The sequence below is a fragment of the Phaethon aethereus genome (genome assembly GCF_964289735.1).
Source record: "Phaethon aethereus genome assembly, chromosome: 5".
NCBI classification, from domain to species: domain Eukaryota; kingdom Metazoa; phylum Chordata; class Aves; order Phaethontiformes; family Phaethontidae; genus Phaethon; species Phaethon aethereus.
The window spans coordinates 38,695,410-38,707,974 of NC_138579.1; the positions used below are offsets into that span (position 1 = coordinate 38,695,410).

A 12,565-nucleotide genomic window follows, 5' to 3' on the forward strand; every position below is an offset into this window, starting at 1 on the left:
GACTGTCTGTCTCAGTTCAATTTTCAACTTGCACATGATCATTTATACCCACAGAGCAGCTGGGATTTTGTTTCTGAATTTCTTTGGTTTGTCTGGCTTGCTCTGTTCTTGGAAGTGTCATTTGAAGTACAAACAAGTCACCCATCTATCTGTTCATCTTACACAAAACTTGTGGTAAGCAAAGATGAAGGTCTTGGGCACTTACCTGCCTGTATATGTGTATGTGTGTATGTAGGGGTCTCTGGTTTCAGGCGAGAAAGCTCAGATGCAATGGCAGTTCAGCAAGCTGGATCATGTGGCATTACTTGAAACACTTCTTTATGTTGTCATTTCTGATTGCAGCAAAGTGCATTTTCCTTCAGGGTTATATGAAGTTCATATGATTTCAGAGACACCAGAATGGTGTTTACAGCTAAGGGGCTCCCATCTTTTCAAGTCTTAGAAAATGTGTGGGATGCCTGATGGCATGAAGCAGCATTCTGATTTTTAGATCGGAGTATTGTGGCACAACATTCTGGTCCTTTAACTTCCCTTTTTGTTATGTCATTATACCCTGTCACTCTGCTGGCCTGCTTTCCTCTCCTCTGTGCCCATAGAAGGCCAGTTTTCTTGGGGTTAAGATGCATGCATGATGCACCTCCAGATATTTAGAAAAGGTACCAGTCTCTCCAAGAAGGTTGGTACTACTTTGCAACATATCCTTAATTCTTAGCACTTTGTCTAAGTATCAGAGGGTGAGATGGAGAACTCACACTGCAGTTATATAAATAAATCAGAAAGGTGGGAAATTCCTGCAGTAGTGCCATCTGTTAAGTACCAGTTGTGATTACCTAGCTTAGGGAATGATCTGAGATGACTGATGAGAGTTTTCATGCTGAACCCTTCTCTGTGGCGCAGCCCTGATGCAGTTTCTTTCATATTTGTCTTCAGGAACTTCTGGAAGTGGGAAGAGGGAATCTGGTTGTGTGACAGCAGCCCTTGGCAACACATGGAGTCACAGTGTCAACACCAGGCTCATACTACAGTATCATGACTTTCCGACAAGACAGGTGAGAACATAACAAAGAAGAGAATTTAGGTAAAGCTACACCAGCCATGCTTGGTCAGATGGGCTTACTGTGGTTATGCAGTGTGTGTTGAGAACCCGGCACTCTACAGCCAATTGCTTATTTGGGGTGAGGGGCAGTCAGTGCCCTTTGCATTGCAGGGATGGCCATTACTCCAGTGCCTCCCTGGGTTAGGATGAGCTTGCCTGAGTCACAGGACCTAGGGTTGGCCTGTTGGCACAGGCATACAGGTTCGTCGAGCTTTTAGTGCATTTCATGTTGTGGAGATGAAGGGTAATCCTTAAAGTGCTTTCCTGCGCAGGGGTTTTGGGGCAGGAGTAGGAGGCTAGTCCTTTCACTGCCATGATTGTTTTGCTGTCATCCTTTCCACACTTTGTGCCAAATTTTGGCTGTGACCTAGGACAGGGAGCACTCTATCTTCTGCAGCTACTGTTTGCAAGTGGAAGCTTGCTACCTGCACCAGCAAGCTTAACTTTGAGCATTAAGTATGGTACCAATTTTCCAAAAGTATGCCTGCAAAAAGGAGAATGCTTACCCCTTTCACAAAGAGACTTCATGCTTTTGAGTGAAATATAGTAGCGTATTTGACTGCAGTCTTCACCGAAGAGTGAAAAACTTGTGAAAAACTAGGAGGCAAGACATTTGGGGTTTGACTGAGGGAATAACTTTTTTTTTTGTTTTTAAAAACATCATAACCCATTATTTCATCTGTCCCTTGGGATATCTGCGGTTATAATCTCTTTCGGCTTTGTCTATTCTGTTTTTGCATTGATGTAACTCTTTCCAAAGGCCGTGACCCTCAGTCTTAATGTTATTGATTTTCTGCCCTTTAAAGTAGAGAGCTGTCAGAAAAATTGCTATGTGAAATTTGTACCATCTTACTCCTATACCATTACTACCCACATGCGTGCAAATTGGTGCTCCGGCTTTTACTGCCACCACACAAGGTTTCTTGCTTTGAGGTCGCGGTCTTTAGAGCCAGAGGAGAGGAAGCCATCCTGGTTTGTTCTGCTGATTAGAAGTAAAAGTATAATGATGGCACTTCCGTTCCTGCAAAAGTAGTGGGCACTGTGAAGCAGCGGTGATCCTCTGGACTCTCAGGTAGCAGGTTGAGTGTGTCAAATGCAGATAGAAAAGGCATCTTCTGGACTTGCTTTTAAAGACTGTGCACAGCTGTATAGAAATATACTCTTTTCTACTGCCGCTCTTACAAGTTCTCGGTATTCTGCTTTTTATTCTGGTCTGTAATGAGTTCTCCTTTTCTACATGTGTGTGCAAAATACAAAGCTGTTCACAAATTTCCGGGATCACTCCGGGATCATGTCCGGAGAGACATGAGAGGTAGAGTTGGCAAAGGGAAAAGGGCAGAAACTGGGCTCTGTGCTACTTCATGATGCACAAAGTTGGCTAAAAAGGACCAGAAACATTCCTCTAGTGGTGGAAAGAGGGAACAGTTTTCCTAAAGAACATTCAGATATTAATTGCAGTTTTTCCTGATTTTGTTTGAGAAGTAATAGATTGCAAGTGTATGAAATGTTCTTTTCAAGCCTTTAAAATTCCATTATAAAAAATGTATTATGATCCACTTTAAAAAAAGTGGAATTTTACTCTATTGCTAGCTGGGTTTATCAGATGCACCACCTTCTTTGCATGTGAAGCCATGGGCTCATTCTGTTTTAGTTAAGCAGAAGAGCTAAATCTACAGTGAGGAAAAACAACCTTAAAGTAAACATTAGTATACATTATTAAAAGGAAAGTAATTTGAAACAGAAGTGTGATATCAAGTGATAGGGCTGTGAAGTCCATGAATGAAATGGAATATATTCATTATGTCCTATAAATATTTTCCTGTTGCTGATATCTGTGTCCTTTTTTAGATAAATTCTCTTTTCTTAAAATCGTAGAGATCTTTCAGCTAGACATGCAGTTTCCAGTTAGAGGAAGGCATCTAGAATTACCTTACCTGTGGCAGCACTGTATTGATTAAATTACTATGGTTTTACACACATATGTTCTTTCATAATTGCTTTACACTCACTTTCAGAAACGAATTGTGAATAAAGGTGCCTCAGTTCTTGAGATGCCATTTCAGTCATCATAAGGTTGTTCTGCCAGGAGGTATTGGATATCAGCGCTTTGAAAATCAGCACTTTTTAAGGAAGCTTAACTTGGAGGTCCAAAAATTCCAAAGTCAGTAATCACTTTTACAAATTCTCATATTACTGTATTAAAAAAAAAAAAAAAAAAAAAAGCCTGTGATTATCTGTGTAGTTCTAAAGTGAAATTCTGCCCCAGGAAATTACTGAAAGCACACAGTTGTTCCAGAGATTTGGGTGAAAAGCAGTGCAAAAACAAGTTTTCCCTGTTTTTTGCAATTTGTAACCCTGCAGAATCAATACTGTTCAAGAAATAACCTATATTTTGTTGTGACTTGCACAGCAGATACAATTTTTTCTTTCAAAAGCTAGAATTCATTCTTTTTTTCAGTCACTTGACCTCCTGAAGAGGCTCTTCCTGGCTCTACTTTCTCTCCTTCTTCACCTCGAGGAGCTGGGGCAGCGGTGACAGTCTGAGGGATCTTCCCTTATATCCGACTTCCATGGTAGTCGAGCCAGTGTGATAATCCTCACCGGGAAATCCTACCCACCAAGAGAGAACGCATCTCTTGAGATGCACTGGGCCATGAGGCCCAAGGCCAGTATTTTTCAGAACATGAAGTGATAATGTGATTGTTAAGGAGGATTCAAGCAAGCAGTTTTCCAGAACCATACTATCTCCTGGACGGGAGAGGCCACTGGGCTGCTAGATGCATGTTCTTAGTCATGCAGTATTTGTTTCTGGGAAAGCCTGGGGATGTAGTCCCGGTTCCTGAAACTTTGGGGAATGCCAGGGCAGCAGGTGGCAGAACGAGTATGCAACAAACTGAAGGAATTTAAGCATAGAATTCCTATACAGGAATTTTTTAATATATTAGGTAAAAGATCCCTGCATTTTGTTCGTCCAGCAGACCTTTTTTCAGCCAACTTTTCCACCCCACCCTCCATATGTCTGGTGAACGTTAATAAGGCAGCAGCCAATTCAGCAAAGTAATGAAATCTCTGGGACATCCTGCCTGCCTTAAAATCAATTAGGTTTGCTTTATTGCTTGGATAGGAACAGGTTTCTGCGCAAAAAGATGAACTTGCCACTTTTGCCCCCTACTAGAAGCCAGTGTTCTGGTTTTGGTTTCCTCCAGGACAGAAGTAATGCCACTGGGGGAGGGCAGAAGGAGGTTTCCAGTCTGCATTTAAATTCATTATGCCACCAAAACCCACAACCATGGACTACAGCGTAGGAGTCTTTTAACTGCTGAGGTGGGACTGAGCTGCACAACTTCCACAGCAGCACGGTGGCGTAAGAGCTTGGGAGAACATGGGAAAAGTTAATTATTTTGCACAAATGGGTTCATGAGGGGAATTTGCTGTTACCTCTCTGGGTACTGATACTTGGTTCTACCTAAGCACCCTTGTAATTAGTTAACCATGATACTCGTTTTCCTGAAATCCATACATAAACATGCAGACCCTTTGAGTTTAAGCCAAAACCAATGGGGCTACACTAGAAACTGTCACACTCCTCAGTTACCCCTATGTGTATAATTAACCTTCTTTCCTGAACGGGAGTCAGCAGGCTCCGAGGTTACTGTTTTCATGTGTGCTCAGCTGTCTTTGGGGGACAGCATGATAGGGTTTAATATGTTGACATGCTATATTTAACATTTTATTTTTGTCTGTTGGAGACAGGGTGCTGGATTAAGTGAGACGCTGGCCAGATCTGATATGGAAACTTCTATGGGCCTGGTTTATTTTATAGTTTTCAAGGGATTTGTGAGACTCATAGTATTGTGTTAATGTCTGTAATGTGTTTTGAAATTCTTAGATGGAAACTGCACGTAGAAGTGTTATTTTATAACAAATCAGTGTTTTCCTGTGGTATTTTCAAGAAAGAGCATTTAGGATTGAGATATGGGCTGGAGCTTTCAAGCTGTGCCTGGTGGGCTGTTGTGCAGCAATTTTCCTGCTTCAGGTAAAGTGTTTCAAATGCATAAGTATACGGTGACTCATTCTTAAACAAAACAAAACAAAAAACCCTTCTGTTATTCAGACTAATGCCAGACATAACTTTTGTTGTGTCCTTGGTTACAGACCAGCTGTTTTGTCTTGCTCTGCTTAGTATCATATGAATAAGCCCTGAATAAGCATTCCAAAATTGCGATGGTGAAGTAACCATGGTACTCACTGGCACGGGGAAGGGCTGGGAGAGAGCCGAGAGGAGTGGGAATGAAATTTTACATTTTATGTGACTGGCTAAGGCCAACTGCTATGATTCTTTACCTTAAATTTGTTATAATTCTAAGTGAAGCAGTTCTTTCAAATTGTACAGATGTTTGGCTGTAATTCTACCAGTCATTGAGAAAATATATTAAAAATAGAAATAATGTAACTTGTTGCAGTCATGATGGTTTCAGAGCATAAGTGAGACCAGATTTATCTCTCCCTGTAAAACATGGAAGGTAGTTTTTATGTCTATTAACGTCATAGCAGTTATAACTGCTTACTAAAGCAAATGGAGAAGAAGAAAATGCAGTGAAAAAAAGATATTTTTAATAGCCTTAAAGTTACTTTCGGAGTTAGATGAGGAAGGTGATGGCCACTAGTGTTGAGAAATGCAGCCTGAAAGCTTTTCACCTACATCAGTGGGAGCAGAGGAGAAGCTAGTTCAGTCTTTTACATGGTGGGGCAAGAAAGATCCCATAGAGAACTGAACAACGAAATCAGTGTTTGGCCAAAGGAGGTGACTGAGGATATGTGAAGGTTGCCCATCGTTATGTGTGAGGCAAGAAGTACTGCTCTTTACGTTGTCTTCTGCTGAGGTAGGATTTGGGAAGACTCAGAAAAAGAAGTCCCAGTACCCCAAACAAGAACAGAAGAAAGCTCTGCATGTGGGTTTTTAGCAGAAGTATAAAGACAAATGAAGTGCCATTCAGCAGCTGCAATCCATGTTGGGAAAACCTGTCTCTATGAATCATGTGCATAGTACAGTAATGCAGATTATGTACATAGCACAATACTTTTTTTCCAAGTGTTTATATGTGAGAAAATCTGCAGATGGCAGTGGATAATGAGCTCCAGTAAACAGTGATAGAAAAGGGATGTGGCTATTGGGTTGTTTTAAAATGGAAGTGGTGAAAAGTGTGTATTTATTCTAAGCCATCTTATTATATAATGTGCTTATCATATGGAAAATCAGCTCTGTGAAAACACACAGAGTTTTTTGGGGTTTTTTTAAGATAGAAATAATGGTATGGAGTCATGCAAGGGATAGGAAATTTTGCAGGAAAGTAGATTTTTTTTCAGGTGATATTAATTTTTTATGGTTCTCCATTATGGAGTATGCTGCTTTTGAAGAAATAGCTGTGGAAAGACTGCAGGAACATGTATTTAAATCCTGCAAACGCCTCCATTTAAAGAAGTGTTGTTTTTCTCTAGGATACACAGTTTACTTCAGAGACTTCTTCCTCACTTCTGCTATCATTTGAATATTTTGAATCAAGACACAATGAAAGCTTGTTATGGCCTCAAATTTCCATGCATGTGTACAAACCGTGTCATTTAAAATACATAAATAAGAATCTTAGTGGTTTTTTCTGATTAAAATGGCTCTAGACTGATAACCCTTATAACAGAAATCTTTTGCTTATTCATAGATCATGTACAAGCGTAAGCAGCAATATGAACTTGAGCTGCATGTGAACAGGATGAAACTGGACACAGCGCACAACTGTAGCATAAACAGATGATTATCAACACAGTATGATACTGACTTCATCCAGCAAAAGTGCCAAATGAAAGGATGCCATAAAAATAGAGAAAGTTCATCAACAAGTATTTGGAGCTCCAACATCACTAGGTCACTTACTTTCCTGACTTCTGTGTTTGTTCATGTCTCTGTTTGCAGTGAGCTTCCTTCTTAATGGGCTTGTGGGGGATGGTCATACAATATAAACATCACTGTAGCACTGTTTGCATTAAATGGAACTGGATTTATGGCCCTCTCCTCTGAACAGGACACTTTTATATAGAGAAAAATGTTTCCATCCTTCTTGAACAGGAATTCATTTACTCAGGTGCTTATAACACTAATCAATTTGTTATCTAAGAATCTAAACAGAAATGAAAGGACCCTAGGTAAAATGGAAAAAAACAGAAGAAAATCTTTAAATAGTTAATCTTTTTCTCTGACCTTTTTTTAATAAGCATTACGGGTTTTCTTAATGAAGATTGCTCTAATGTCAGATTGACAAAATATAGCAGCAGCTGTGCAAACTTCAAACTCATAGATCTGTAGTTTAAAGCATCCTAAAAACAGAGAAGCAGGAACATCTCTGAGGCAGAGAAGCAAACGCAGTCATTAAGTTATACCGAGTCTTCCTACCAAGGCTGGTGGCAGAGGTGAGTACTTTCTGTTGGATATCTTTGACTGATAGGCCCGTCAGCTCTCAGAGGAGACTCCTCTTTGGTTGCTGCTAACCTAACATCGGTTACGAGTTACCATCTCATAGAATATTATGTTTTTTAACTACTATGCAAGCATTTGCTGACTGGTCTCTGCAACACCCATACTAGGTGCTCATAACCAAAGAGACTCAGTTGTAAATAAATAACTGGCCAGAATAAATCCTTTGCAGCTGGGAGCAGAGCTGGAATCTCTTCACTGCCACCTATATGCAACTAAGCTTGATCTGTTTCAGGCACTTTCAGAAGTCTTTGTACCTCCTTGTAGTATGTAGTTCCTCAGCTGTGAAGGTACTCCTGCTTCCCTCTCCAACTTTCCCTGTAGATTAAATCACCTACTGAACTGGTTTTAAGTGTGGTCTCAACGTCACTGACTTCTCTTCCTGAATCTCTCTCCTTAGAGTGCCATAAACTTTTCTTCTTCAATGTTCACCATTAATAAAAGGTCAATGAAACTGAGGCTGTGCCTTGAGCTTTATGGTAGAACTCTTTCCCTGCTTCTTTGGTTTCCAGTTTCTGTTGATAACCAGAGCTGATTTTTCTAAGCCTCGGCTCTAGAAGTCACCTTGCATTGCTACGACTCTCCTCTTTGCAGACATCAAAACTGTTCCAAGTTGCATGTTCCCAACAAAGCAAGTAGCTAGCACTTAAATTTTTAGACAATTAATACACTTGTCCAGACTCTTATCTTCCATATCAGTTAATGCAATGTCTTAATTTCTAGTATTATCAACACCATTTTTTTTCCTCTTCCAAACATACCACAGAAAATAGAATTGTTTACCTTGGTGAGACCTACTTAGTCACAGTGACATTACTGTTTTAATTTTTACATATTTTCTCACTTCCATAACTGGAAAAATGGCCTTTTGCTTTGGTCTAACTGATAATTGTGCACCTTCATGTTAATCAGATAGCAAATTCTCAGAAATCAGGGCTATATCTCCTGTTCTTTATAGGGAGCCACCTAAAGGTCAGATAGGAGGGGTAAGATTACTATAACAAAATCTGATCTGAATATAAACAGAGAACTTCAGTCTGTGACGCTGTTGATCCAACACCCTTTACACTGTATTTACAGTTCACTAAACCAGCATAAAAATGGGAGAGAGAAAGAACAAGATACGACTTTCAGGCTCTGGTCTGAATTGTCTGAAGAATGCTCTGTTTGTAAGCGTAAGCCTCTTTGCAGAGAGGGAATGAACGTAAATTCACATCCTGTTTATACAGAGTCACTTTTCTGATTTTGGTTGGACTTCAGTGTGAGTTTTCCCCTCAAACCAGAGTGGAATTAACCTAGGGCAGATCTTCTCATCAACATCTGAAGTGTCATTGCTCCTAATATCAGAGTAGCAATGACCAGAATTGTTTATCCTTGGAATGCCTTGGCAGATCCCCCTGCCTCCTATCTTCTACCAGATTCTCTTTTTTCCTCCTTTTTTTCTTTTTTTTTTAAATTGAAAACAAGCAAACTACAATGTCCAACTCAGATTTAATTGTTTATTATTCAGAGAAGTTCTAAGTCTGTCTTGGAATACAGTATATTTAAAGCTTGGAGGCATTCTTCATAGTGAAAAAGATCAGAATATCATTATGAAGGAACTGGACAACCTTAGGTAATGAAAATATAGCAGAATATAAGGTTGATAATAGAAATAATCTGTAAAATAATATTGGGCATTACAAATTAGTTTCTGCTTTACTTAAGGCACATGTAAGCTCAAAGTGAAGCTTATACTGGAGTGATTTAGTTTATCACAGAAAAACTAATTCAACAGGATCATGCAATCATGAAAAGGGTCTGTGCTATCCTAGAATAGATCAGGCAAGGTATTTTCAAAGGAAAGGGAAAAGTGTTTGTACCATTGTGGAAAGGCACTGGGGACATCTCTAGAATACTGTATATGGCCTGGAGATTTGTGTTGAAGCTACTTTCTTCTTTCTTGTCTTTCTCCTTACTTTCTTCCCAGGTAAGTTCTGTGCTAAACAGAATATATTTATTGACATAGCAACAAGTTTGAGCTGTCACTGGTAAAAAAAAAAAAAACTCAGATAAGGTTTTAAAACCAGACGAATTTTGACATACTGACTTCAGTGGGCAAAATGCATCACATCTTCTTTCAAAAAGGTAGGGATAAGACATGATCCCCGTGTTAAGGCATTGCAACTTTTACACCACTAAACATATTAAGGGTGAATCATCTCAGGAATTTGTGTATCTCAGATATTATACCTTGAACTTGAATTTTTGTTTGTTTTATGAATCTAATGTCATTGAACTGTTCTAGATTGACAACACAAGAGAATAACAGCCAGTGAGTGCCATTCAAAATCTGCTGTATAGAAAACTGTTTCTTCAGTTTAGCCTTATCAGTACATCTACCCTGGGTAGGATCAATTAATTTAGAGGGGTTTGTTCTACATAGACTTTTTGATCCTTGATCTCTGTAATTACTGTCTATGGTATCGGTGCCCTTAGCTGTTACCTAAAAACAGGCTAAAAAAAAAAAGAAACCCTCTTAACTGCTTAGAAACTGAATATAGACTACTGACCCACTTTAAGGAATAAAAACAATTTTGACATACCACTGCCTGCGATGGATTACACCTTAAAATAGAGGGAGTTTTGATAGTCTCCAATGTTGGTGACCTGTTGGAAGTTGCATGGCCAACTTTTGTCACGTCTACCCACCATATTGCATCAAGAAGATAATAAAATATATAATTGTCACAATATTACCTTCCCCTGGACTGATTGTTGTATTGGAAAAACACGATGGGATTTTAGGACATCTGCTCAATCAGGAATGGAAAGGATGTGTCCAGGAAATGGTAGTGTATTATACCCACATTGTGGAAACATTGGAAGATAGTTGTGACTAAAAGGTAGAAAGGCAATATAAATAGCTCCCTGAGCCATCCTGCTTCCAGCTCTCAGATGTAGCACTTATGTGCTTTCATTAGAGAGTTATGTCCTCTCGATACATATTAACAGAATACAGTAAATTCCTCAATCCATGTTGAAGTTCAGTGTTTGTGACAGGCTTGTGATTGATGGATAATTTCAACTTTTCAGATACTGGTAGGAAGTAATGTAAAGTGTAGCTCAGTTAATGTATGGCTTCTTCCTTGAGTATTCATATGAGAGCAATGCTAAATTGGAAATAACTAACCAGGTCACTTGTCAATAAATGCCTATGTCTCATCAAAAAAAGTGACAGACCTAGGTTGCAGTGTAACACGTGAGGCACTACTGAGTTTGTTCTGCACTGGAAAGCTCATTTGATTTATCTTGAGTTTGCAAGGCACCTTCACGTTTGCGTCACAGTGATGGTTCAGGGTCTCCCTTATCAGTCATTTCCTACAGGTGAGCCCTGAGTCTCTGGCAGAAGTTCTTGTGCTAGTCCTGAGTGAACAATCAACCTTGCCTTTTTCTGCCATTTGACTTAATTCGGGTGTGCAGATGTCTCTGCAGTTCAGGGTGTTTACATGCTCTACAGCACTGAACTGGAAGCTGTGGAGTTTAGGTTGCAAAGACACCTGAGCTGGCCTTGTATAGAGCTGAAGTGGTCCAGGAGGTTTGGCTTGGAGTCTGAGACAATAAAGCCTTATCAGGCCTGAGCCAGCACTGCTGTTTTACTCAGCAAATTGATGTTTCTGGTCCAAATTGTGCATTTGTTCTTCACTGTATGTCAGTGAAGTTCTTTCTCTTATTGTCACTATTTATCTATCTAATAATAATATAAAACTCTGTACCCATATTCATCTCAATCTACAGATGGAAAGTCACCTAATCCCCTCTTGTGTTGATGTTTCCAGCTAGATGTGGTACATCTCATTCAAAAAGAAGAGAAAACTACTTTTTTCTCCTTTTTTCATACATTTCATCTTACTTCTGTCTTGTGATCTTATAATGGCCATCTCAGTCTTCATTTGAAATATCTGAGCAGGCTGAAAAAAGAAAATAAAAGTGTAAATTAGCAGGAAAAAAATTCAAGGAGTTTGTTACTCATCTAAATGAATTGGTATTAATAAATTAATAAACAAATTCCTGTAAGAAATGTAATAAAGATTGCGATTTGGGTGCTCTTGCAGGAAAGAAGAGGTTGAGAGATTTTTTCATCTTTTTTTTTTTCTACAGTTGTGCATTTTCTTTGCTATAGCTACGTTTTTGTCCTTTGAACATAACAAAATAAGTTTTCAAAAGTTCAGATGTAGTTAAGATCTCTAATGCACATAGAACAATCTGAATTTCCTAAGTATAATCCCCATGCAAGAAAATATCTAAGATCAATAAATGCTACTTCCAGTAATTTTGTGAAAAGAATTACCATTCTGTCTGATCTTTGCCTCAGTTTCTTCTCCAACATAAAAAGGTTTATTAACCTGCTGATTGTTATTTGGGGCATTTTGTCATCAAAAATTTCAGATCTAATGGGTTATAAAGCAATGTTTCAAGTCCTAAAGGGCTGACCCACCCTTAGCGCATCTATGCCATGCAGTGGATAAAGCATATTTGCCTTTACCTGATGGGGACTGGTGGAGATCCACTACCCTCTAGAAATGTAAGTAAAGGCTCCTGAAACATTTCATGTTTGTTACGGAAAAGTTTTTCTAGGACTCTGTTATTCAACAGTTGTACTTTCAGCAATACAGATGATGTTTATAAGGCCATTAAGCTTTCTTCGAACATATTGTTTTCCACTTCCTTGGCAAAATCTCTCCCAATAATGTTCTTGCTAGAGAAAAACTGAGTCTTGTAGAAAGATTTAAATTAAAATTTAAATTAAATCTATCACCTTTTCTCAACACTGTAAAGAATGACAGTATCCAAAAGCACACGCATTGCATCTGTATGTGCTAGCTCACAGATCTGTTAGCTTTTTTTTCCTTGTCCTTGTTATGTGATGCCCAATGCATTCTAAAATATACTCTACTGAGGCT

General features: G+C 39.1%; 1 protein-coding gene across 1 annotated transcript in view; it reads left to right on the forward strand.

Annotated features, from left to right (window-relative positions):
* RAD51B (RAD51 paralog B) overlaps positions 1-12,565 on the forward strand; it is a gene marked incomplete at its 5' end in the record, with an annotated part of 429,021 nt that overhangs the window by 241,406 nt on the left and 175,050 nt on the right. Inside the window, 1 exon segment of the mRNA XM_082000471.1 lies at positions 931-1,049. Within this exon segment, the coding sequence (XP_081856597.1) occupies positions 931-1,049 (119 nt within the window).